The 26,367-nt window shown below is 37.8% G+C and overlaps 1 protein-coding gene across 1 annotated transcript in view; it reads left to right on the top strand.

Moving 5' to 3' along the window:
- Positions 1-12,640, top strand: part of YWHAQ (tyrosine 3-monooxygenase/tryptophan 5-monooxygenase activation protein, theta) — a 30,648-nt gene extending 18,008 nt beyond the window's left edge. The window contains exons 3-6 of the mRNA XM_010852050.1: positions 7,834-7,957; positions 9,732-9,895; positions 10,528-10,623; positions 11,563-12,640. Coding sequence (XP_010850352.1) covers positions 7,834-7,957; positions 9,732-9,895; positions 10,528-10,623; positions 11,563-11,622 — 444 coding nt within the window. The 3' untranslated portion in view covers positions 11,623-12,640. The remainder of the gene's footprint in view (positions 1-7,833; positions 7,958-9,731; positions 9,896-10,527; positions 10,624-11,562) is intronic.
- Positions 12,641-26,367: the final 13,727 nt, after the last annotated feature.

Below are 26,367 nucleotides of genomic sequence, written 5' to 3'. Positions count from 1 at the left end.
TGTATATATGTTAATCCCAGTCCCCCAATTCATCCTACCTTCTCTTCCTGGTATTCATATGTCTGGGTCTCTATTTCTGCTTTGCAAATAAGGTGATCTGTATGATTTTTCTAGATTTCATATATAAGCGGTATTTGTTTTTCTCTTTCTGACTTACTTCACTCTGTATGACAGTCTCTAGATCCATCTACATCTCTGCAAGACGTAGGCACAAATTTCATTCCTTTTTATGCCTGAGTAATAGTCCGTTGTACATATGTACCGCTTCTTTATCCTTTCTTCTGTTGATGGACATTTAGATTGCTTCCATGTCCTGGTTATTGTAAATAGTGCTGCAGTGAACATTGGGCTGCATGTATCTTTTTGAATTACGGTTTTGAATTATTGTATCCTATCTTTGGACTTCTGTTATTTTTTTCCTCTCCAATATTTTTGGCTGTTTTAATCAAGAAAAATTTCAAACTTAACAAAAATAAAGAGAATGTTGTAATAACTCCCCGTGTACCATTACCCTGCCCTGGCAGTTATGAATTTTGTTTATATCCCCACAGACACACATCCATTATTTTGAAGCCAGTCCTGGGCATCATCTGTTTAATCTGTAAATACTAAAATATATATCCTTAAAGGATTCTTCAAGAGTCTTTATAAACATTTTTCTTAATTTATGTTTTAATGCACACTGTTTCATTTAAGTTTTTGGGTACTAACCATCTGTTTGTTGATCTCTCATCATGGTGTATCTGTTCCTTGATTAGTTTTGTTATTTTAAAAATTTTGGATGTGGTATTTCCTATGGAACTTGTGTGGGTACCTTGGATTATGGAAGTGGTTTTGATGATTTGTTTCTGCTGGGCACAATAAGCCACAGCCCACTTTTACGCACACTTTCAGCTTATAGAGTCAAACATCATATATGAGATAAAAATTTGAATAGCACCTGCACAGATTGTGTTTGGTTTTTAGTTTTTCGTGGGAAACTATGCCCATAACCCCTAGAAGTCCAGGAAATTGCTTTCTTGCTACTTCTCAGCAATGACAAAGTTTTGCTTTTTGCTCTAACTTTGTTTCATCTTCCTATCTAGCTCTTGAGTATCTCCCTTCCTTCCTTTGGAACTCTGCTATAATTTTTTCTACTATTTTATCTATTTCTGTTTAGCATTTTGATTATTTTTAGAAGGGAAAGTGCTTGGTCTCACTGTATTGCCCAACTAGAAAGTTACGTTTCTACCTGTCTATTTAAGGTGATGTTATAAATTTATTAAATACTTCATATAGGAGTGAGTGAGAGGGGTGTGTGTGTATCTTTTAATCTGATATGCTAGTGTTCAGGTCACATTTAATATGTGTTCTCATTTCATCTGGTCAGGTGGGCAGAACCTAAACACACATTCAGACTTGTATTTCAGTTAAGTCTTCGGCTTGTATATTTTGTTTGTGTTAGAATCAAATAGTCGTTAATTTATGGGTCAGAAACGTTGGTAATATTACATCTGATTTAATATAATTCATTGCTAGATAGAATCTTGGAATACATGAAGTTATATGAGATACATCTGAAAAATGGACATATATCTCTACATAACAGTATAACATAACATATATCCGTACATAACAGTAAGGGAAAAAACTCTTTGGGAAAATGGCAAAGGATTTAAACATACTGTTTAAGAAAACTGTAAATAAAATTATAGTAAGATTTTTTCCTTATTAGATTGGAAAAGATAAAAAATGTTTGATAATACCCTGGGTTCAGAAGGATGCTGAGAAATTGGAACACTCACACATTGCTAGTGGGGATGTAAATTAAAATTGCCTGAGGAAGGACGCTTCAGCATCTTTCTTCCAAGGATCAAGTGTACATTTGGTACATTGTTGGAAATATCACCAGATGGGAAGCAACTTAAATGTTCATCAGAGTAGACTAAATTATAGTAGGCATACACAGTGCTCTTCAATGTTATTATGTATTACAGAGTGAGACAGTTATAACATGTGAATAGGGAATGATCTCAGAGGAATTATTATATGGAAAAGGCAAGGTGTACATAGTAGACTAACATGAGAATGGGAATGTATGTGGATTTAAAATGTATAAAATATCTGGAAGAACGTAGAAGAAAATGATGGTGATGGTTGCCTTGGGAGGGGAAGAACTGGCTGTCTCAGGATCCAGGCAAGGGAGAGAGAGTTTATTTTTCACTTTTGAGTTTTAGGTGATGACATGTATTACATATTATTTTAATGGAAACCAGAGTCTGTCTTTGTGTGAAGATCCAAGTAAAGGAAGAAGAATCCTGTGAGGTTGAATTGGAATTGTGGATATATTAGTATGAGATCGTGATTTCTCACACACACACACACACACACATTTGCTGAAGGAGTTAAACAGAGAAAAGAATGGGAGGGACTTAAAAAAAAAATTTAGAATGCTGGTTAATTAATGATTGTACATTATTACTTTGATAAAAATAGAGAATTAGAAAAATTATTCAAGAAAAGTCCTGTGCCATTTTAAGCCCTGTACTTGTACTATGTGTGACTTTTTTTTGCTTTGCATCCATTTCATTACCATGTGGCTATGTCATGGTTAATGTTCATTTAACAAATAATGAGTCTTACTGTGTGGTAGGCAATGTGCTAAATGTTTAACATACCGTATTTACAGAATTTTGTGAATGAAAAATATTAAGGAAACATTTTTATCTGGAAGTTGCTCTACTTAACAGGTTGCTCCTTTGATTTAGTACCTTAGAATTAGCATAGATTATTAAAACTAGAAAATATTTCTATTATTTTGTAGAAGAAATTAAGGAACTTGTTATAGATGGAAAACCAGATTTTTGGTTCAGCATTCGTTCCACTGAGGTTCAGTTGTAATTTATGATTAATATTGTGAGATTTGATTCCTTTTTAAAATGTACTTTTGGTATCTTGGGCAATTTTTTCTACTTTTTGTTTTAAGATTTTACCATCTTCAAGTGACTTTCTACCTGTTTGTACAGTTGTGCCTTTTCCTGTGACATGGGCTCTGCCTTGGAAATGTCCTCTTCCTCCATGGTTTCTGCCTGTTTATAAAATCCAATAGAATTTCCTGGATGAAATATGACTTCCTTCTTGAGTATTGAATTTTACTTTGATTTTGGTCTCTTGGAATTAAACCTAACAGTTTTTTCTAGAGACTTAATTCTTCCTACTTGTCAGTGGTTCTTTATACTGTATATAATTCTTGAAGTTGGGATTTATTAAAAAAAATAGCTTTAGATAAATAGCTTAGATAAATGTTCCATTTGTTGAACAGTTATGTTACTCTATATTCTTTTGTTTGCTAATTTACTAATTGAATAATTTAAGACCAAAGCCTTATCTCTGATAGATATGCTCCATTGTTTATAGGGTGGTGCTTAGAATGCTAGCTTTATTTTCCGATTCTGGTCCCATCTAATTTATTATATGACTTTGTATAAGTTTCTTGATTCCTTGGTGATTTTATTCATTTTTAAAATTTATCATAATGGTTCTCTCTATATAAATAACGTATACATGAGTGGTTAAGATACAGCTTGGCACAGTTTAACATACTGTGTTAAACTATTAAACACAGTTTAACATATTGAACGCTTAAATATTTGTTGAATGAATAATGTAATCTTTTGTGATAATGTGCTGATAAAAATATACAGATAGTGACTACTAGTATATATACCCTGAAGTTAGAAATTGAACATATTAGTAGTATTTTTATTTAATGAATTTCAGTAAGCTGATAGGAAATTGAAACTCCTTAGAACATTTTTTTATTTCCTGTCAATTATTTTGTTTGTGTTTTAAGATTCTTCATTGGTTATTTGCTCACTTAAAAAATCAGTTTGGTGTATAAACTGTATAATGAGGAATATGTTTTGTCTATAAAACAAATCACTTATAAGTAAATTTAAGGTAAAAATATTTGTTGAATGCCACAGACTATTAACCACTGCAGCCTAATGAAGTACTTTGGAAAAGTTAATTGAAGTGATGGTTGGACTATTGTATGTAAAAATAATTCACTCTTAGAGATAGAATTAGTATTGGAGTTTGGTTATTCCTAATCTTTTCTCTAAGATATGGGGTTGAGGAATTAGTTACTGTACTAAATTTGCATCACTTATTTCTTGACAGTTTCCATTTCTTGAGTGGTTCTTTACCACTTTTATGATACAATCCTCTTTATTGTTATCCCCATCCTGTTTTTCTGAGATTAAGCTTATTCTAAGGTCTGTCAGTGTCTCCTGAAATGACTTCTATAATAATGGCTATTTCCTCTGACTTTTGCTCGTATTTGAGTTTCTTTGGTCTAGAATGTTCTGTTTCTAGTACATCTTGTAATTTTGGGTAGTTAGTGCACTGACTTAGTCACATGTCTCTCAAAAAGGCATGTACTTCTTGGTTCTGCCTCTTGGTCAAGTGACACTCAGCCCTGGAGGGAACCCGGATTTAGCTCTCCAAGCCTCCCAGGATCATAAAATTTGCTGGTTGAAGAGTTACAAAGGGGATCGCCTGTTTTATTGACGAGAGTAATGACAGGACAAATTAGTGGAAGGGACTTTTAAATACGTTAATGTTAAAAATTGATTCACTTCCTCTCTACTGACTTTTTACCAATGACCTTATCTAGGAAGATTTTCTCATTCCAGGGAGCCACTTGTCATTTTGGTTTTTACTGTCTAACCTGTATTGAGTCTTCTTTATAATTTAATTTTTTTTTTTTTTTTTTTTTACAAAAAAAATGTATATCTATGCTATATACCATAAGTATGTTTAACCTTTACTCTATGTGGTATTAATAATGAATAACTGGTATGTATAATACCTGATATAGCCATGATCATTTTGGTAAGACATAAAGCAGAATCCAATGTTTTTTAATTGGGCTAAAATCTGCATGGCTACTGCTTGACAGCACGTGAAAAGACAGAGTTATTCTGTACCTGTTGTTTCCTTCACAGAGAGCTAGTGGCATCTGACAAAGAACCATGACCTGGCTGAACTCCAGGATGGAAGTAATGCACAAGTCACTTAATAAAAGCCAACACTGTAAATCGTACGTAATGGCTATATGCAAACTAGTGATCAAAGTTAATCATTTTAGAAGGGAAGAGTGTACAGTTTGCTTAATAAGTGGCTGTGTAACCACTAATGCAGTAGCTGTTGAGCAGCTTTCTGAATCCTTGGAAGGCCAGTGTGTCAGTAAGACAGTCCTCATGAGCACTCTCATATATTGCCTCAAGTGATGGAGGGGTGATGAGAGCTAGAATCACGTTTCTCTCTCATCTCCCCATATCCTCATTCCAGTCAGGCTTTTCTGAGCCCCTGCTCCCACATTTCTGCCAAACTTAGTCGCAGAGATCTAGGTCTTAAATGTTCCTAGTAGCTTTTTTTTTCTTTTTCTGATTGTAAGTACTGTGTTTTCCAGAGCTGGCACTGTTTTGGAGATCCTCTGTGGAATCTCACTTGGAGAAAAAGAAAAATGAGAGGCACTTCATTTTACATTGTAGTTCCTTAGTTCAGATGCAAGTAGCGGTGTTGGTTACCACAGTAGAAATATTGTGTTGGCGTTGTTTGATAATGCTTCTCAGAATCTACTTTTGGTTTACTTTTTTTTTAAAGTTAGGGATGACTGAGTCAGTTTGAGATTTAGAAACTCAGAGAACTTTTTTGTGGCTGTCTTACCATTGCACCCCTATCAAAAAAAAAAAAAGACCTAAATTTCAGTGTCCCATAGATGTAATTTTAAAGTTAAAAGTCATCCATGATATGTAAAAATGGCATTCGAGGGATAAGTTACAGTAGTATTTGCTAAGTCACTTCAGTCGTGTCCGACTCTGTGCGACCCCAGAGACAGCAGCCCACCAGGCTCTGCTGTCCCTGGGATTCTCCAGGCAAGAACACTGGAGTGGGCTGCAGTTTCCTTCTCCAATGCATGAAAGTGAAGAGTGAAAGTGAAGTTGCTGTCGTGCCTGACTCTTAGCGACCCCATGGACTGCAGCCCACCAGGCTTCTCTGTCCATGGGATTTTCCAGGCAAGAGTACAGTTGTATGATTTTGTACAATTCTGGGAAAGAGTTTTTCCTCAAGTTTGTTTCAGTACTATTAAAATTGTATTAGTGATGTCCGGCAACAGAAAACTCTTAAAACATGAGCCTTCAATTAAGAAGCAACATTTAGTCTCAGTTGACTTCAGTGTTTGGGTGTGGTCCCTCTGTTACTTCGGCCTTGGCCCAGCAGCTTTCCAGATGTAAGCCACACTTTTGATAGCTGCCACTTTTATAATGTATATGGTTCTGGGGCTTCATTAGGTAATTTAACTGTAATCCTAAGTTTAACTTCCCTTGAGCTTCAGACCCTTTTAAAATATATTTTTTTAACCTAAACATATTTTTCATTAAAGATATAAAATGTTTTTATTTCCTTTAACATGCATATAATCACTGCATTTTGTTTAGGTGCTTTTTATTCACATAAACAAGAAAGTTCTTGAGTTAAAGGTATATTTTCTAAGCCATTTTTTACTTCTTCACTATCTATTTGTTGATTTTACTCCCAAAACAAATCTAAGGTGTGTTACTGTTTTAAATTTTCTAAAATAATTTTATTCTCTATAATATTTTTTATTACAGAAAGATTTTTAAATTACTTAACATCAAGCAAAATTGATAGTCCAAGAAGATCTATCATGTTTGTTTTTTGTGACTTTTTAATACTCCTAGGGGCACCTTGTGCAAATACCTCAGTTTGAGAGGCACTGGCTCATTGGATCAAGTGGACATTTCCTAGTACAAAACGAGGGAAAGAAAGACATAAATATTATGACTTAATATATTAAGTCATATATTAAGTCTTAATAAAAGACTTAAATATTAACCCAATTTAAAAAAATAGTTCCACATGAGGGACATGACTCTCGTATTGCTTGAAACGTTTCTAGAGCTCTTCCTCTCGACCCCTGTACTTCTCCCCCTTTTGGATGAGCTCTAGTCTGCAGAGGACACTGAGTAGCCCTGCTCTAGGCCATAATGACTTACTTGTTCTGGGACTGTAGTCTTCTTCATACTCTATGTCTTAAATATTTTATTTCTCCTCTCTAAAATGATTGCACATCCTTGTTTTCTAACTGCTGCATTCCCTCTGTAACTTCTTGACAAGTCAGACACCCCGTCTCCAGGGAAGCCTGTCTTAACGATGACCATCTGCAATAGAGCGAGACATTCCCTCTGTGCTTCCATAGCCTCTTACAGAGCTGCCCTGTTAATGGTGTACTCACTTCTTTTCTTATTAGACTGTGGACTCTTTTGAGGGCAGGGACTTTATCTTTATATCCCCTCTGGTCAAGTAGAGTGCCTAGCACCCAGCAAGTATCGTGAAAGTGAAAGTCGCTCAGTTGTGTCCAACTCTTTGCAGTCCCATGGACTATACAGTCCATGGAATTCTCCAGGACAGAATACTGGAGTGGGTAGCCTTTCCCTTCTCCAGGGGATTTTCCCAACCCTGGGATCGAACCCAGGTCTCCCTCGTTGTAGACAGATTCTTTACCAGCTGAGCCACAAGGGAGGCCCAAGTATCAGGAAATGCTTGCTTAAATGAATGGATGAGTAGACAGACAGGCTGTTTCTAATTAGTGTTTGATGTAATCTAGCTTTACCATTATGACTTGTTGTGATCCCAAAGCATTCAACTAATGATAACCACCTGACCCCTGCTTTCTAGCCATGCTTCCAGTCCAGGGTGGTATGGTGTGGATTACTGTGGCAGTTGTTTTTACTAGTGCCTAATGTTGTAACTTATTTCTTTCAGGAATTGTTGGATAAGTATTTAATAGCCAATGCAACTAATCCAGAGAGTAAGGTCTTCTATCTGAAAATGAAGGGAGATTACTTCCGGTACCTTGCTGAAGTTGCTTGTGGTGATGATCGGAAGCGTAAGTGTATTCGGTTTATGGGTAAAGCTAAAATATAAAAGGAAGGGAGAATAAGTTTGTAATGTTATCTTATGTTCTCAAAAATGAAAATACAGTCATGAATTTACATTATGTGCTCTTTATGAAAAATTCATAAACTCTGATTATAATCTGATAAGATATTATTAAAAACAAACATAATCTTTCAGGCTTTAGAATTTGGTTCACCATATTTTTAGCCCCAGAGTTCTTTACATATGCTTTGGGTGATTCTGTTATGTCATGTGGTCTTCAGCATCTTGTATCTTGAAACTTAAGATGACTAAAAATTACATACAGAAGACGTTTTACTTCTGCTTGACATATTAATTTATTAACTCTTACTACCTGTTTTGAGGGCTCATAACACTGACTAATTACCCATAACCAGATACAGAGGAGAAATGAGATGAGAGTATTACTGCTGGTATATAATTTATCACAGAAAGCAGAGATATGGGGAAAAGAGGAACCAAATTTCCTAACTTGACTGTTAAAAAAGCTGAAGTGAATTTATTAGTAGTGAACCCAGTCTCTGGAGTATTGGTAGTTGAGTATACTGTAGTATGTTATGTATGTGCCTGCTGCTAAATTTATCAAGGAAGTTTTAGGTACAAGTATCACATAACTCATTTTTTTTTCAATTAGTTTATTTTATTCCTAATTTTACCCCATCCGAAAAAGGCATGCCCCTGAAAATGGTAGTTATGGCTTCTTCTTCTCTTTTCTACAAAGAGTTACTAAGTAAATGTGCGTTTTACTATCCCCTATATCAGTGTAATTGAAGATAGAGAAAACTTTTGTACTTTGCTGTAACAGTCTGTACACTTAAACTGTTGTGTTACCAATGTATAATTTCTTTTGCCACAAAGATAAGCAAACTGGTATGTGAAAGATGTTTGCACAGACTGAACATTTATAAATGTCAGCTCATCAAGGGATATCTTTGGAGACTGGGCCATAGCCCCAGCATTAACTGATCTAACCCTTGCTGGTTTTTTGGGATTTTCTCGTCCTAAACGTAGAACACTCCAGCAGTCTGGGACTTGTAAATAGTCTGTATTTACAGTCTGGAAACTGAGACACTTCAGTGCTCCCATTGCAGCACCTCCTTGTGTGCGAGAGAGCAAGCTCCTTAGTTCAGTATGAGGGCTATACCAGCTATGTTTAGATCAGTAAATGTGCCATTTCAGAGGAGAAAAAAAAAGTGAATATTTGGGTTCTAAAGGGATAACTTAATTTCTGTTAGGTCAGGCTTTTTAGAGCTTGTAATGGGCGTGGTGGCCTCATTCAGAAAAGCTAACCTTTTCAAGATATGACATCATCAGATTAGTGTTGGTAGTACTTCCTGAAGATTTTTTTCAGGAAGGTGACATTTTTATTAGGCCAGTCATCAAACTCAGATCAGATTGTGATTATATACTGGTACTTTTATGTTGCTTTCACATTAATATATCTTGAAACCAAGGATCAGTATTGTTTTTACAGATAAGTAACAAAAATAGAGTCTCTTATGTTGTCGTTGTTGATGTTGTTTTAAACTAAGCTGAGTATAAGCAAGCAGCCTTATAAACTAGTGTTTTTTAATAACCTGGTACAAGATAATGTTTTGGGTTTACTACCGTGATTTCAAAAGAATGCTGCAGAGCAAAGACTGGTTCTACCAACTTAGTAGCGTGTGTTAAAGGTGTGACTGTATACCAGATGGGATATTTTCAGTACCATGTTTTTTTATTTCGTTTTTTTCGCTTCACAGAAACGATAGATAATTCCCAAGGAGCTTACCAAGAGGCTTTCGATATAAGCAAGAAAGAGATGCAACCCACACACCCCATCCGGCTGGGGCTGGCTCTTAACTTTTCTGTGTTCTACTATGAGATCCTCAATAACCCGGAACTGGCCTGCACACTGGCTAAAACGGTAAGATGCGCATCCAGAAATACCTTGCTTAGGTTATTTGAGATAGCAAGCATGTTAATTTCTAGGCATTTTACTTGGATAGCCAGGTATGATTTCTCCTACATTTATTTGATTATCTCCTTCTTTTTCTTACCATCATGAGACCTACCACTACCTTACTCTCCCAGCTTTGTTTGTAAGCAGTAAGATCTGTCTAAAGAGCATATTGGTCAGAGTAATCAAAAAAGTATGAAAGAAATGTAGAGGGTCAGAAAGTAATGCCTACCAAGTGCGATTACTAGAATTTCTGCACTCCTCAAAGTATTTTAAAATGGATGCATTGAGAGGGATTTTGGCAAATAAATACTAGTTCTTATTTGTAAGAAATATATTGGGCATAGCTACTGTGCTGTCTGTCCTATGAAAGAACTAAGAAATGCTTGTGTAACTGACTAAGTATATATATCTTTATAAATTTCAAGTCATCCTCAAAAATTCTTATGTTGAGAATCTGAGAAAGTGAGTTTTCTTTTTAATGGATAATAGAAAGTAAGGTGGCTGTTCATATATTACATAAAAATGGTCTGTGATCGTAGAGTATCAGTTTATGTTGATGTTAAGTATTGTTCATCATGGATATTGATATTTGTCAGGCTTTTGATGAGGCTATTGCAGAACTCGACACACTGAATGAAGACTCGTACAAAGACAGCACCCTCATCATGCAGCTGCTGAGAGACAACCTCACAGTGAGCGTCCCCCTTTTTCTCATTTGTATTTCCTGTTTAGGGACAAAAGTGTCAATATCTATTCAGGCGCTCTGTCTTCCAGGGAAGCTACAGTAGAACTACACCTGGTCTGAGAAAACAGATGTATAAAAATTACACAAAAATGTTAAATACACGCTAGTATTTTGTATAGGACAACTCTTCTTTTGTAGGCAGTTGAATAGGCATTTTATCAAGACCTTCCTGAGAAAATACACTAAGATTTTAGGGACTCATTAACATTATTGTTACACTGGTATGAAGATGTTGATAAATTATGTTAATATGGAGAGTTTGTCTGTTTTAATTTGTTTTTTTCTTTAGTTTTCCACCCTACTTGTATAGAAAGGGCATCAAGGAAGAAGTAATAGAGAAAAAAGTGCAGGTTGAGTTTTACTTAACTTTTGTAGGTTCAAGAACATTTGGTATGTCAACATCTTACACAAAATGTGGAAGAAGGAATTCACCTTTTAATATAAATGTAGTTCTCCTGTGGCCCCTCCCCTTGCCCCAGTTTTGATGCTTTTTCTTCTGCTAGATAAAATTTTTTGGCCTTATTACTCTCATAAATTATATTTCAGTAATGCCTTTTAAGAATAGCATTGAGCTGTCAGGAATTGAAACTAGCATTAAATTCTAAGGATGTTAGTTACCTTCTTTTTGACTGATATTACAGTAAGCTTTAAAAATGTACTCAGAGTATATCACTTTGCACATATACAGTGAAAGGTCTCCTAGAATACACTTTAGGAAGAGTTGATGATATTTGAGGTTTTGAGAAATATAACTTCTAATCTTAGTCATAGTCTCTATTTGAATAATTTACTGCTTTCACAATTACATTTTAATATAATAGTTGGACCCGAAATAATTGTCATCTAGAAATAGTAACTTAATGTGATGCTGAGAGACAACCTCCAGTTATGGACATCAGACAGTGCAGGAGAAGAATGTGATGCGGCAGAAGGGGCAGAAAACTAAGTGCATACAGGGTGTCATCTTTCTTCCCCTTGAAACCTTTTTACTCATCTCCATTCCTTATTCCATTTGGATTTCCTATAGCAAAGAAACCCATTCATGTGTATGGAATCAACTGTTTATAGTCTTTTCACACTGCAGCTTTGGGAAAACTCCATTCCTTGATTTGTGTTTGTCTTAGCCTTCCTGGTGTGCAGTTACTGCTGTAGAAAAGTATTAATAGCTTCATTTCATACAAACATAAGTAACTTCCAAACACTTATGTAGAAGACTAAAAATGTATCTGGTATTTAAGTAATCTGAACCAGTTCTGCAAGTGACTGTGTTTTGTATTACTGTGAAGATATGAAAATGTAGCTAATTACAATTTAAAGAGTGTTCTACATAACTTCTTAATTTCTACATTCCCTCCTTTACTCTTCTTCAGAGATTTCCTTTCAGTGAGCAACTTTTCCATCCTCTTAATGTATTCCTTTTTAGTAGGAATCCAGAAGTATTAGATTGAATGGAAAAGCATTCAACATTTTGGGGCTGGGGGAATCACAGATTAAATGCCTCCTGTATCATATGTGATGGAGGTCTTGTGTATCTGTGACAACAGGGAGTTTCCTTATTCACTCTCATTTGCTGCTGTTTAAGTTGACAACTTCCCTTCCCAATAAAAACTCACTTACACCTTCTGCCTTTGTAGTTCTGGTATTCACTTTACTATGTAATAGAAGTAGCATGTTGCTGCCAGAATACAACCATTGCTTTTGGCAAATTAAAGTGCATGTCATTTCTTAATACACTAGAAAGGGGGAAAAAAGCACACAGTCCAGTCTAAAACATTAGTACTTTTCCATGCAGATTTGTGCACATGTGAGAGGGTGTCCAGTTTGTCTAGTGATTGTTATTTAGAGAGTTGGACCACTATTGTATGTTGCTAATCATTGACTGTAGTCCCAAAAAAGCCTTGTGAAAATGTTATGCCCTATGTAACAGCAGAGTAACATAAAATAAAATTACATTTTATAAACCATTTACTCTGGCTTTGTAACAGTTGCATATTCACATTTAAGGGACAGATGAGTGTACTGCCTTCTGAAGTTTACTGCTGCTTCCTCGGTTTTCTGTGTTGCGATCACTTGTCTTGGGGAGCCTGGACCTGTGTGAAGCTGGATTGCATTTCTTCCGAGTTGGTGTTTTACCTCAGATCCGTTTTGTGGACACTCACTCTCTTCCTTAGACGTAAAGGGTATTAGTGAACTGTTAAAGTGGGCATTTTAAAACCAGACAAGTTAAAATTAAGTAATTGTGAGTGCTTTGGCTGGTGTTAGAATTATGCTTCAGTGGCTATTCCAGCAGAATGTTAAAAGCTTAAGAGTACCTTTAGTTTTCAAATGATTCTCTTTGTAAACAGTTACACTGTTGATGAATTCCAAATAATTTTGGTTTTATAATATCACCATGGCTATTACACTAGCCTGTCTTGAGTATTGGCCTGAGAATTTAAAGTCAGGAAATAATCTGTGACTATGAAACAAGGTTTAATTTACCTTTGATTTGTTTTCTGAGGGAAAATGAAAAGACAGAATTGAATACAACAGTTATCAGTCCTAACCAAGTTGTAAGTACTGGATAAAGTAATCACTCCACTACTTTAGTGAGTTATTAAAGTACCTTCCTTCTTAAAGAGCAGCTTAGTCCCAGATTATCTCGTTGCTGCAGAAGTGAACATCTTTAAAAGTGGGCCCAGGCTATGGTATTACCTCCAGATGAGTAGAGAATATTTATAGAGTACTGCAGAGAACTCAGTTGGGATAGAGGAAGGGTTTAAAGCCACATTTAAGCTTTCTTAACTTTTATAATTACTTTCTGAGATAGTTCAGAAAATCTAAATGTTACATCTATTTTGTAGTTAGAATTTTTCTTTATTTGTCTTATTTGGCCACGCTGTGTGGCATGCAGGAATCTTCATTCCCTGACCAGGGTTCACATCTGGACTCCAGGGTATTCCCCAATAGTTGAACTTTTTCATTGACAGTTTTCCCTTTAAAATGTCATTTAGGTTTTAATAACTGGAAATAATGAAGGGGGGATTGCATATTAATGCTGATTATCCAGAATCGAAGCATTAGGGATTTCTCTTCCAACATTCAGCCTTGATGATTAGAGCTTAGATTGGGAAAGAACAGTACTTTTTTGGGATGGGATTGGTAGACTACATTCATGTCTACACCTTTATGAGTTTATGAGTAGAGACTCAGTTTTTTAAAAACCGTGAAAAGTAGGAAAGCCCATGTAAAGTGTAAAAATTCTAGTAAGAGTAAAACAATTCGAGAAGATCAGAATTCTAGTCACTTAAATAGATTGCTTTTTTTTTTTTTAATGGAGTTAAGGCAACCATTCAAAAATATTTGAGGGCTTATTTTAAGCACAAATGCGATCAGTTCAGTTGCACAGTCATGTCCAACTCTTTGCAGCCCCATGGACTACAAGCACACGAGGCCTCCCTGTCCGTCACCAACTCCCGGAGTTTACTCAGACTCCTGTCCATAGAGTCATGATGCCATCCAACCATCTCATCCTCTGTTGACCCCTTCTCCTCCTGCCTTCAATCTTTCCCAACATCAGAGTCTTTTCAAACAAGTCAGCTCTTCGCATCAGGTGGCCAAAGTATTGGAGTTTCTGCTTCAACGTCAGTCCTTCCAATGAACACCCAGGACTGATTTCTATTAGGATGGACTGGTTGGATCTCTTTGCAGTCCAAGGGACTCTCAAGAGTTCTCCAACACCACAGTTCAAAAGCATCAATTCTTTGGCGCTCAGTTTGCTTTATAGTCCAACTCTCACATCCATACATGACTACTGGGAAAACCATAGCTTTGACTAGATGGACCTTTTTTGGCAAAGTAATGTCTCGGCTTTTTAATATGCTGTCTAGGTTGGTCATAACTTTTATTCTAAGGAGCAAGCGTCTTAATTTCACGTCTGCAGTCACCATCTGCAGTGATTTTGGAGCCCCCCAAAATAAAGTCTCACACTGTTTCCACTGTTTCCCCATCTATCTGCCATGCAGTGCTTGGACCAGATGCCATGATCTTAGTTTTCTGAATGTTGAGCTTTAAGCCAGCCTTTTCACTCTCATGTTTCACTTTCATCAAGAGGCTCTTCGCTTTCTGCCATATGTGTGTTATCTGCATATCTGAGGTTATTGATACTTCTACTGGCAATCCTGATTCCAGCTTGTGCTTCATCCTGCCTGGCATTTCTCATGGTGTACTCTGCATGTAAGTTAAATAAATAGGATGACAAAGTACAGCTTTGATGTACTCCTTTCCAGACTGGAACCAGTCTATTCCATGTCCATTTCTGTTGCTTCTTGACCTGCATACAGATTTCTCAGGAGGCAGGTCAGGTGGTCTGGTATTCCTATCTCTCAGAATTTTCCACAGTTGTGATCCACACAGTCAGTCTTTGGCATAGTCAGTAAAGCAGAATTAGATGTTTTTCTGGAACACTCTTGCTTTTTTGATCCAACAAATGTTGCAATTTGATCACTGATTCCTCTGCCTTTTCTAAATCCAGCTTGAACAACTGGAAGTTCACAGTTCACGTACTTTTGAAGCCTGACTTGGAGAATTTTGAGCATTACTTTACTAGCATGTGAGATGAGTGCAATTGTGTGGTAGTTTGAGCATTCTTTGGCATTGCCTTTCTTTGGGATTGGAATGAAAACTGACCTTTTCCAGTCCTGTGGCCACTGCTGAGTTTTCCAAATTTGCTGACATATCGAGTCAGCACTTTCACAGCATCATCTTTTAGGATTTGAAGTAGCTCAACTGGAATTCCATCACCTCCACTAGCTTTGTTCGTAGTGATGCTTCCTAAGGCTCACTTGATTTCGCATTCCAGGGTGTCTGGCTCTAGGTGAGTGATCACACCATTGTGATTATCTGGGTCGTGAAGATCTTTTTTGTACAGTTCTGTGTATTCTTGCCACCGCTTCTTAATATCTTCTGCTTCTATTAGGTCCATACCATTTCTGTCCTTTATTGTGTCCATCTTTGCATGAAAAATTTTCTTGGTATCTCATATTTTCTTGCAGAGATCTCCAATCTTTCCCATTCTATTGTTTTCCTCTATTTCTTTGCACTGATCACTGAGGAAGGCTTTCTTATGTCTCCTTGCTATTCTTTAGAACTCTGCATTCAAATGGGTATATCTTTCCTTTTCTACTTTGCTTTTCTGCTTCTGTTCTTTTTGTAACTATTTGTAAGGCCTCCTCAGACAACCCATTTTGCCTTTTTGCATTTCTTTTTCTTGGGAATGCTCTTGATAACTGCCTCCTATACAATGTCACAAACCTCTGTCCATAGTTCAGGCACTCTATCAGATCTAATCCCTTGAATCTATTTCTCACTTCCACTGTATAATTGTAAGGGATTTGATTTAGGTCATACCTGAATGGTCTAGTGGTTTTCCCTACTTTCTTCAATATAAGTGTGAATTTGGCAATAAGGAGTTCATGATCTGAGCCACAGTCAGCTCTTGGTCTTGTTTTTGCTGACTGTATAGAGCTTCTCCATCTTTGGCTGCAAAGAATATTATCAGTATATTATATTCTGATTTATACTGATTAAATATTTAATATTTAATACTGATTTCAGTATTGACCATCTGGTGATGTCCATGTATAGAGTCTTCTCTTGTGTTGTTGGAAGAGGGTGTTTGCTATGACCAGTGCATTCTCTTGGCAAAACTCTGTTAGTCTTTGCTTTGCTTCATTCTGTACTCCAAGGCCAAATTTGCCTGTTCCTCCAGGTATTTTTTGACTTCCTACTTTTGCATTCCAGTCCCCCATAATGAAAAGGACATCTTTTTGGGCGTTAGTTCTAGAAGGTCTTGTAGGCTTCATAGAACCTTTATACTTCAGCTTCTTCAGCATAACTGGTCAGGGCATAGACTTGGATTACTGTGATATTGAATGGTTTGCCTTGGAAACGAATGTGATAATTTTTGTTAAGCTACTAATATGAGCCAGGTTTTATTTGTACTGATTATAGATAGGTGTCATTTGATACATACAAGACTAACACTTAAACTCCTCATTCTTATGGTTTAGGAAGACGTCTACTTTACAGTGATTAAGGCAATTATGTTGTCTGTTTTATTCTGCCATGTATCATCTTGCCTTGTATAGTTTGTGTTTTACCAGCTTTGCAAGAGGACGGTTACCATGTATGAATATCATATACATTACTATTGAGTTTTGAGGCCATCACAGTTAAGTATCAGTATGAACAACCTGCCACAATAACATTTTTCATCCATTCAACAGGTGCTTAAGAAACCTGTAGTACCTGAAGATGAGTCCAGACCATCATGAAGTCCAGTTCACAGCAGACTTGCCACTTACTGCTTAGCCACATTTACTTACAAAAGCCTCAGACCTGATGCTTAAAGGGAGTAAGTAATAATAAATAGACAAGGGAAGAAGCTGGAGACTGAACCATTGTCAGATTATAGCACCTTGAGCATGGCCATAAGTAGTCTGGCCCTTTTGTTTTAGTTACAGGGAATCTACATTGATTGAAATCATTCTAGTGCAGGGTCATGTACCTTCATATTTAATCCTCTCAGCTGCCCTGCCAAATAAATTTCCCTTTGACCAATAGGACATCTGATCAGAAAAAAAAATGAAGTTATTTGTCCAAAATTATGTGTCTTAAATGGCAGAACTATAGTTTGAAATCAGACCAAATTCATTTCTGTGCCACTGTTGCCAGCTGTGGGTGCTTCTACTTGTTTACTGTGGCAGATAAGTAGAATTAGTTTCTTTTCTCCCGTATTTGGAGGATTTGTTATTTTAACTCTTGCCCAACTTACCCCTTAATCTGTCAGCTTTACCTTTGAGGGACCTTAAAACCAGCTCAAGCAGTATTAGGACATTCTGAACCTAACCCATGGTTATGGAAAGAAGTCCAAAAAAATCAACTGACTTTCCCCAAATCCCAGCTAATGTCTGACCTGAAACTAGACCAAAGTAGACAAAAACAGGTGAAAATAGCTCGATTTACAGTAGTTCTCTGCTGCGTAAAGTGAAAAGAATTTTCAATGAAAATTGTTTCTTTTGCCATTCACATTTAGAAATTGAAGGCTTTAGTTTATATTTCTCTCATAAGTCTTTTTGAAAGGTGTGAGTCATCTAATGATTTTCAGAAAGTAAGGGGAAAAATAATGTTCATCACCAAGCATTTCGCGTGGTTCACACTGAAGGCCCTCGTATAATCAGTGTTAATCATATACTAACGCTATAGTATGGCAGTAAGGCCATTGACAGGGTTCTATCCCAGGGTCCCCACTGACAGCTGCCTGTGATCTTGGGTGACTGTATTGGGAGCTAGACTTACTCATCTTCACGGGTTATGTTTTTAAGCATCTTCACAAATTCAACTCAGTTTCATAAAATTTGGGGGGTAGATTTCTCTCCTGATTTTTGAATGAGGAAACAGGCACGGAAGCTAATGACATGCTCTAGGACTTGAGTCTCATAGCTAAGTGAGTATTCGTATCAGGATTCAAACTTGGGTAATCTACCTGAAAGTTGGTACACTTGCTACTGTGTTAATGTTGCCCTTTTTTGAGATTAAAAGTGAGATTTTTTTTTAAACTAGATATGACCAATTAGTGGACAATGGAAACCTAGTGAGTCACAGCCATCCCCTCCCCTTTTTTTAATAGAAATAGGGGCATGTTAATAAGGTAATAGTTTTAAATCATTTTCAATTTATGTAAACAGTGGGTTGTGATGTAAAATTGATTTCAATTGAATTTAAGAGTGATTTCTTCTAGATGAGCTTAAAGGTTTCTTGACAAGATTCATGTCCTAGGATTGCAAGTTGCTCATAGTTTTACTGTGGTTAATGGTGTCAGAGTTTTAATGGTGGCACTGCTGGGTCCCTTCCACTAAACAGTATTGTGATAATGGCGCACTTTCTGCTTTAGACTGTGCTGAGTAGTGAGTCCCTTGATGCCCTTTTAAAGAAAAAAAAGGAGATTCCTTTTGAGAGTGATACTTTTATTCCACTTGCTGGAGGGATTCTGTAAAGATTAATTCTTTTGTCTTTTCGTTGTCCTCAGACACTGATTCTGCAACATATCGAAGCCTTGGCCTAAGACCATCGAAGAGGCACTTAAACCACTAGCAAAGAGGCTTATTAAGGGCTTTCATGAGACATCAGTTATTAAATGGATTTCAAACTGGGTTGAGTCCTAAGTAAAAATCAGTACAATAGGCCTTACTACTCTAGGCTCTAAAGTTCTTTTATTTGAGCTGAAATACAGTTCTGTGAGGAGTATCTGAGGTTCTTATCCAAGTGCCTATCAAAAAAGTTATGTAATGACTGTAATTTGAACTAAAGACTTAGGAATTTCTTTGCTAATTTAGACAAATGAAATTATATACTGTAGACTGATTTGTTTGGGATGCTGCGCTGTGGCACGCGGATTTAGTTGTCTCTCTCACTCGGGTGTTCACTTTGCTCCTGGCTGTGATGGTCTGTGCCCCTGAGGTTAGTGTCCACTGTCACCTAGGCTATTGGGAAATGCCCTGATGTAGTTATTAATAGTAGAAATTTGCCTGTATATACAGGATCACAGTTTTTCATTCTGTGGCGGCAGAAAACTAGAAAAGGTTTGTTGAAGGCCAGTTTAACTTAGAATACACTAAGAAAACCTAGTGGTTTTCTTTCCACTATGGAAATATAGGGGAGCTAAATCCACTCTGAGGCTCAGATTAACCTCATTTCTGAGGACATGTATACATGAGGAATTGGCATTTATTGAAAAAACTCCCTCATTTTGTGAGTGCCACTCCACACCATCTGACTTTAACTTGGGCCCATGAAGGAGATCAGACTACTTGTTTCTCATTTTCTGCTGGTGTTGCCAGGTTTTTTGCCCATTTGGAATTAGTGCTGAGACCTGTAGGTCTTTAGACATGGCCCTGAGCGTCTAAACAGAGCCATTTCTGTAACAGGTGGTGTTCTTTCAGCTGTTCTGGAACTTAGAACCTTGGAGGATTCACTGGAAAGATTTCTGAAGACTGTTGTTTTCTGAGACTGAAGCAATACCACCACTTAGGAGCTAGGAGCATAAGTGGGGCAAGATTACTTGTCGATTCATGTGAGAGACATATGATCTGTCAGAAAGAGATCTAGCTTACGTGGTCATTCATTCTTTTATTCACTTGTTTAACTTGCAGCTTTGCCACTTTTTTAGTTGTAGGCCTCATCTCTCTCAGCTTCAGTTTTCTTGCCTATGAAAGATAGATACCTTCCCTGCCTCTGAGCCAATACATGAAAGTATTTCTAGGTGTAAATATTTGTGGGATGCATAGATGAGGACTACTTTGATGCAGTAGCAGGACAGCCTGATTTGAGAATTGAAAAGTTCTAATAAGGTGAAAGCGGTCTTATGGAAGAGAAAACCAACCACACTTGGACCAGACCTATTGCCCTAGATTTTCAAGGACATGGCAGACACAAAAAGAAAATGACAGTGTAACTTGGGAATGCAAATTAAAAAAAAAACTATTAAGCATTGGTTTTGCTTCTAATTAGCATTCTCTGATGGAAAAGATGGGGAAAGCTCATTTTGTTGAAATAGGTAGAGAATAAAGACCCAGAGAACAATTACCAAGAAGAAATGCCTTTGTTTCTCAAGAGTTAACTGTGGTAAGTGATTGTAGTGCCACAAGGCCATAATTATCAAACCTTAGCATGCATCATGATCACCTGGAGGGCTTACTGCAACAGTTTTTGATTCAGTAGGTTTGAGGTAGGGCCCATAGATAATGTGCCTTTCTAACAAGTTCCCATGCCATGCTGATGGTGATGCTCAGGATTTGGTTCTTAGGAGACCACGGCTTTAAGGAAGCATGGACAATAAGGCCAAAGTAAAAGGTCAGGTGATTTTCACAGCAGGGGAATAAAAAGGAGTCACTTTCAAATCTAGCAGCACACTTGAGAGTTGTGCCCACCCGAGGCAGATGAATGAGGGCCTTCCTCTCAGCAACAGACATTGTTGCGTTGATAGGCAGATGAGCACAGGAGGTTCTGTTTCACTCTGTTGACCCTCGCACTCATGCCCATGTTAATGGTTTTTGTATTAAAGTAAAAATGCAGTTATAGTCTAGTACTGAGCAAGCAGATTGTGTGATTTGACAAGCTGCTGAGAGGGTGACTTAGAACTGATCCTGAAGGTCTTAGGTAATGGGGATCTATCTGGCTGGTGGACATGCGGTTAGAGGTCTGTGTTCAGAATTAATGGGAGATCAGTGTTGGGAGACTGAGGCAGGAAGCCAGGGATGTATTAACATCTCAACCATGGGCCGGAAGCCTAGAAACTTGTTAGGGCCTTGTATGAGCTGATCAGTAGCTCTGTGGGTCATGAATCAAACTAGAGGCCTGATGTTTCTCTTGCGGGGTAGAGCAGTTGAGTTCCTTCTGTGTTTATTCTATTAATCCCTCTAGTTCTCAAATTGTTGATTCAAGGCAAAAGTAAAATTTGAATGAGCTTTCTCTCTCAAAGATAAAATGGAAAAAGTATTACATAGGCATTTACTGTTGCGTTGTGTTGACGTATTTCATTTGCTTGTAAGGTGCAGGGCTGCAGCTATCGATCAGAATGCTTATTTCAGACCAAACCACAAGTGTTTCTCGCAGGGTAACAGGTATTCTGAGTTTAGCTCTACAAATTTTGCTTAAACTTCTAATAGATCAGATAGTGAAAGGAATAATGTTTCAAAGAAGTGATTCAAGTTGTTGCTGACCTAGTATATTTCCAATCCTGTATTTGGCAACAAAGGCTCTGAAGACATACAGAGCTGGCCTCACTCACCTGTCAGGTTTGTAATCTGACGAGGCAGGCATAATGAACATATGAAGCACCAGACATACCGAAACACAGTGCCTGTTCCATGCAGCAGCTCAGTCAATCCCAGTGGATGAAATGTGTGTGGTGTGTCTGCATTTCGGAGTGGGAGGAGAGCACAGTGTGGAAGAGATGTGGGGAAAGGAAGGTGATGCAAATAGCCCATGCCGTCTAGGATCTTTTGGTACCACCTGCTGATACGGATCACGCCTGAAGTTACGCTAGATTTCCTATAGTTCTTGTTGTGAAGGAAGTAAAGTCAGATGACTCTGGATTTGAATCTTGCCTCCACCACTTTGTAGCCATGTGACCTTGGGAATAATGCTGGAAAATAAAGTAGGATAGAGATAATGCTTCAAAGGATTTTTAGAGGAGTCAGTGCAGTAATTTACACCTCCTGTGTATAGCAACTATTAACACCTGATGATGATACGCCATGCATTATGCCAAGTGAACAGAACAGACAGGGGCCTGATCCAGGCAGGAGTAGGAACCTAACATGTCTACCTTAGTGTTTCATGTCGCTATATCATTTTGCTTTTGTTGCTCAGTTGCATCTCACTCTTTGCAACCCCATGGACTGCTTACACACCAGACTTCTCTGTCCTTCACCATCTCCCGAAACTTGCTCAGTGATCATTGAGTCAATGATGCCATCCAACCATCTTACCCTCTGTTGTCCCCATTTTGCTTTCATTCTTTATTATGAAATAAAGTTACTTCTCTTAAGTGTTTTAAAGCAAATAACAGGCATTATGTCTTTTCACTATACAAATTTAAGTGTATATCTCTTAAACATAGTATTTCCTTTCATAATAACAGTGGTCACACCTAACAAAACTACATTCATTGTTTCACATCATTTATTATTCAGTTCATATTTCCCCAATTGTCTGAAAAAATACTTGTAGTGATTTGTTGCCGTCTAGGTTCAAAAAGGGTCTACACATTGTGCTTGTTTGCAGGGGGTCTTATGTTTCTTAATGTGGAGCACGCTCCTCTTTTTTGAGGGGTGGGAGCGTCATCTTGTGCTGAAGTCAGGTTCTATTAGATGTCCCCATTTTGGACTTGTCTCTTGCTTCCTGTGCTTTTATGTAGCGGGTCCCTCTATTCTATCCATGTCTCCCTTTGCTGCTTGTAGTTTTATGTAGCTGGTGTTTCTCTGCCCTCATCCACATCTCCTGTAAGTGGAAGTTAGCTCAAGAGGCTTTATGAGAGTCACGTTCAACTTTCCTGGCAAGAAACCTGTGATTGTGCTGTGTGCTTCATGACACAGCACATCAAGGACCATGGTTGTGTATCTTTGTAAGTCTTGTTCTCCGTGTCTAGAACATCCTTGCCTTCCCTTTCTGCCTAGCAAATTCCTATTGTTCTTCAAAACCTTGTTTTACTCAGCTATAGCTAGAGAAAACTCATTGCTAACTTATTCAGTTTAAAGTGCAGAAGATTCCTTATGACTTTGGGGAGGTAGTACTTCTTAGCAGAAATGAGTGTGCTAAGGGAAAGGAGAACGTCAAGGCTGTATATTGTCACCCTGCTTATTTAGCTTATATGCAGAGTACATCATGCAAAATGCCAGGATGGATGAAGCACAAGCTGGAATCAAGATTGCTAGAGGAAATACCAGTAACCTCATATACGCAGACGACATCACCCTTATGGCAGAAAGTGAAGAATTATTAAAGAGCCTCTTGATGAAAGTGAAAGAGGAGAGTGAAAAAGTTGGCTTAAAGCTCAACATTCAGAAAACTAAGATCATGGCATCCAGTCCCATCACTTCATGGCAGATAGATGGGGAAACAATGGAAATAGTGACAGACTTTATTTTTTTAGGCTTCAAAATCACTGCAGATGGTGATAGCAGCCGTGAAATTAAAAGACGCCTGCTCCTTGGAAGAAAAGCTATGACTAATCTAGACAGCATATTAAAAAGCCGAGACATTACTTTGCCAACAAAGGTGCATCTAGTCAAGGCTGTGGTTTTTCCAGTAGTCATGTATGGATGTGAGAGTTGGACTATAAGAAAGCTGAGTGCCAAAGAATTGATATTTTTGAACTGTGATGTTGGAAAAGACTCTTGAGAGTCCCTTGGACTGCAAGGAGATCCAACCAGTCAGTCCTAAAGATCAGTCCTTCGTGTTCATTGGAAGGACTGATGCTGAGGCTGAAACTCCAGTACTTTGGCCACCTGATGTGAAGAACTGACTCATTTGAAAAGACCCTGATGCTGGGAAAGATTGAAGGCAGGAGAAGGGGGCGTCAGAGAATGAGATGGTTGGATGGTATCACCGACTTGATGGACATGAATTTGAGCAAGCTCCAGGAGTTGGTGGACGGGGAGGCCTGTCATGCTGCAGTCCATGGGGTCACAAAGGGTCAGACACGACTGAGTGACTGAACTGAACTGAGTCTCTTTCTCCTTAGTTCTTTACAGGTTAAACCAGAATAAAAGATTAGGCTGCCCTCCCTGTCTTTCTCTTCTTACGAACTGTAAAGAGAGCATCGTACCCTCTCAGTCTCTCAAAATAGATGTCTCGTTTGTTTGAATTTTGCATTAAGTGCTCAACTTAAGTGCCTGTTATGGAGGCATTGGAGATGACAGCAGGTGGAATACGAGTCTTCCAGCTGTTTTTTCCTGTATTCTGCTGGGTGCATGATCCTGTTACTACCAACTGTTGGATTACGTTCTTGGGTCAGATGGAAATCGGAAACTGGCCTGTCTCAGCTGGGGCCCGTTTTCAGTTGCCTAAGGAGTTCCCACGGTGTAAGACTGGCACAACATTGTAAATCAACTATGAAAAGTGAAAATGGAAATTGCTCAGTCGTGTCCGACTCTTTGTGACCCCATGGACTGTAGCCTACCAGGCTCCTCCATCCATGGGATTTTCCAGACAAGAATACTGGAGTGGGTATTTCCTTCTCCAGGAGATCTTCCTGACCCAGGGATTGAACCCAGATCTCCTGCATTGTAGGCAGATGCTTTACCATCTGAGCCACCAGGGAAGTTAAATCAACTATACTTACCGCCACCCCCCCCCCAAAAAAAAAAAAATTAGGAAAAAGAAACAGGAATTTCCCTGGAGGTCCGGTAGTTAGGATATTGCACTCCCAGTGCAGGGGGCAGACGTGCCCTTCCTGGTTGGGGAACTAAAATCCTATAAGCTGCCACTGTGTAACCAAAAAAAAAGTTACCATGGTTTAGATAACAAAGTTGTGGACTGGAGATCAGAGCCCTGGGTTGTCATTCCTGCAGTTAACTTGCTCTGGGACTTGGCGAACATCAGTGGCCTGGGAATTCTAGGAAGATGTTTCAGGAGTACTTCAATCCTAAATGCTCTGCTTTGATCTATTTTATACATTAAGTTTCTGTGAAAGATTTCTTTTGGAGTAGAGTGCTACAGCTAAAAACAATAATAGCCAAAAAAGGCTTCCAAACATCACCAAGCTAGATGACAACTACATCACCTTGTTTGTTTAAAATTCACATCTTTGTCACTAAGCTGGAGTATTTTTTTTTTTTAATTTTTCATCTTTTGACTATGTTTCATTGCATATGGCATCTTAGTTCCCCCACCAGGGATTGAACTTATCCCAAAAAGTTCCAGACATATCTTTTTTATGGGACACAATTCCACCCATTACAAGCATTAAATTGTCTAATTTGTCTGATTAACGGGAATAGCCTTCTGTGCAGGACTGTGTTATTTGCTGTTGAAGGTAACAGGGTCCTTGCCTCAGGAACGTGTGCTTTTGTGGAGAAAGGCAGGATACCATCGGTGGACAGCAGTGTGGGACAAAACAGGAGAGACTGTGAAAGAGGCAAGAAGTAGACATTGCATCCAAGTGTAATCTGAGACCAGAGGCAAGAAAGTCACGTCAGAGGCTGTTAGACGGACAGAGGAGAGAGAGGGAGGGACTGAGCTGGGCAGTTTCCATTAACACCAACTAAGCATGTTAATGGTGCTTCTTTAGAAACAGCTTTGTACGACCTAAAGAATAAAAAGTCAGTGTGACTATAAATATAATATGGTATCCTGGGATGAATCCTGGAACAGAAACTGTGCAGTCCTATTAGTGGTTATCAAGGGCTGGAAGAAGGGAGTAGTGAAGAATGACTGCTTAGTGGGTCTGGGGATTTTCTGTGAAGGTGATTTCAGTGTTCTAGAACTAGATAGTGGATGTCCTGAATGCCACTAATGATACATTTTATGTCATGTCTATTTCATCATAATTTTTAAAAGACTTAAAAAGGCACACACTTCTAAAAATTGTGAAATCTAATATTTTCTAGTTTTGATAAAACAGACCTAGATTATGTAAGATACTAACATTAGAGGAAGCTGAGTGAAGAGAATATGGGAACTCTGAACTATCTTGCAGCTTTCCTGTACATCTGAAATTATTCCCAAATGAAAATTTTATTTAAAAAAATTAACAGGAAAAAAAATGCATAACAGCTTTGTTTTTAAAGACCAGTATCACATTGTATGTGTTTTTGTGTTTCTCTGTACCTTTCATTTTTTAGAATGTAAGTCTATTGAGGGCAAAGGTATGAGGCGGGTCTCTGGTATTTTTTTTTCCAGCCTTATTGAGGTATAATTGATAAAAAATTGTATATACACACACAACACATATATATTTAATTGTATATATTTAAAGTATACAATGTGTTAATTTTATATACCTTTTCACTGTGAGATGATTATCACAATCAAGCTAGTTACCGTATCTATAGTTACTGTTTTTGTGTGGTGAAAACACTTCAGATCTCCTCTCTGAGCAAAGTTCAAGTATATAAAACAGTGTTCTTAACCATGGTCAGCATAGTGT

Source organism: Bison bison, unplaced genomic scaffold (genome assembly GCF_000754665.1).
Source record: "Bison bison bison isolate TAMUID 2011002044 unplaced genomic scaffold, Bison_UMD1.0 scf7180017864307, whole genome shotgun sequence".
In the NCBI taxonomy this organism is placed as follows: Eukaryota; Metazoa; Chordata; class Mammalia; order Artiodactyla; family Bovidae; genus Bison; species Bison bison.
This window is presented reverse-complemented; position numbering and strand designations above follow the sequence as displayed.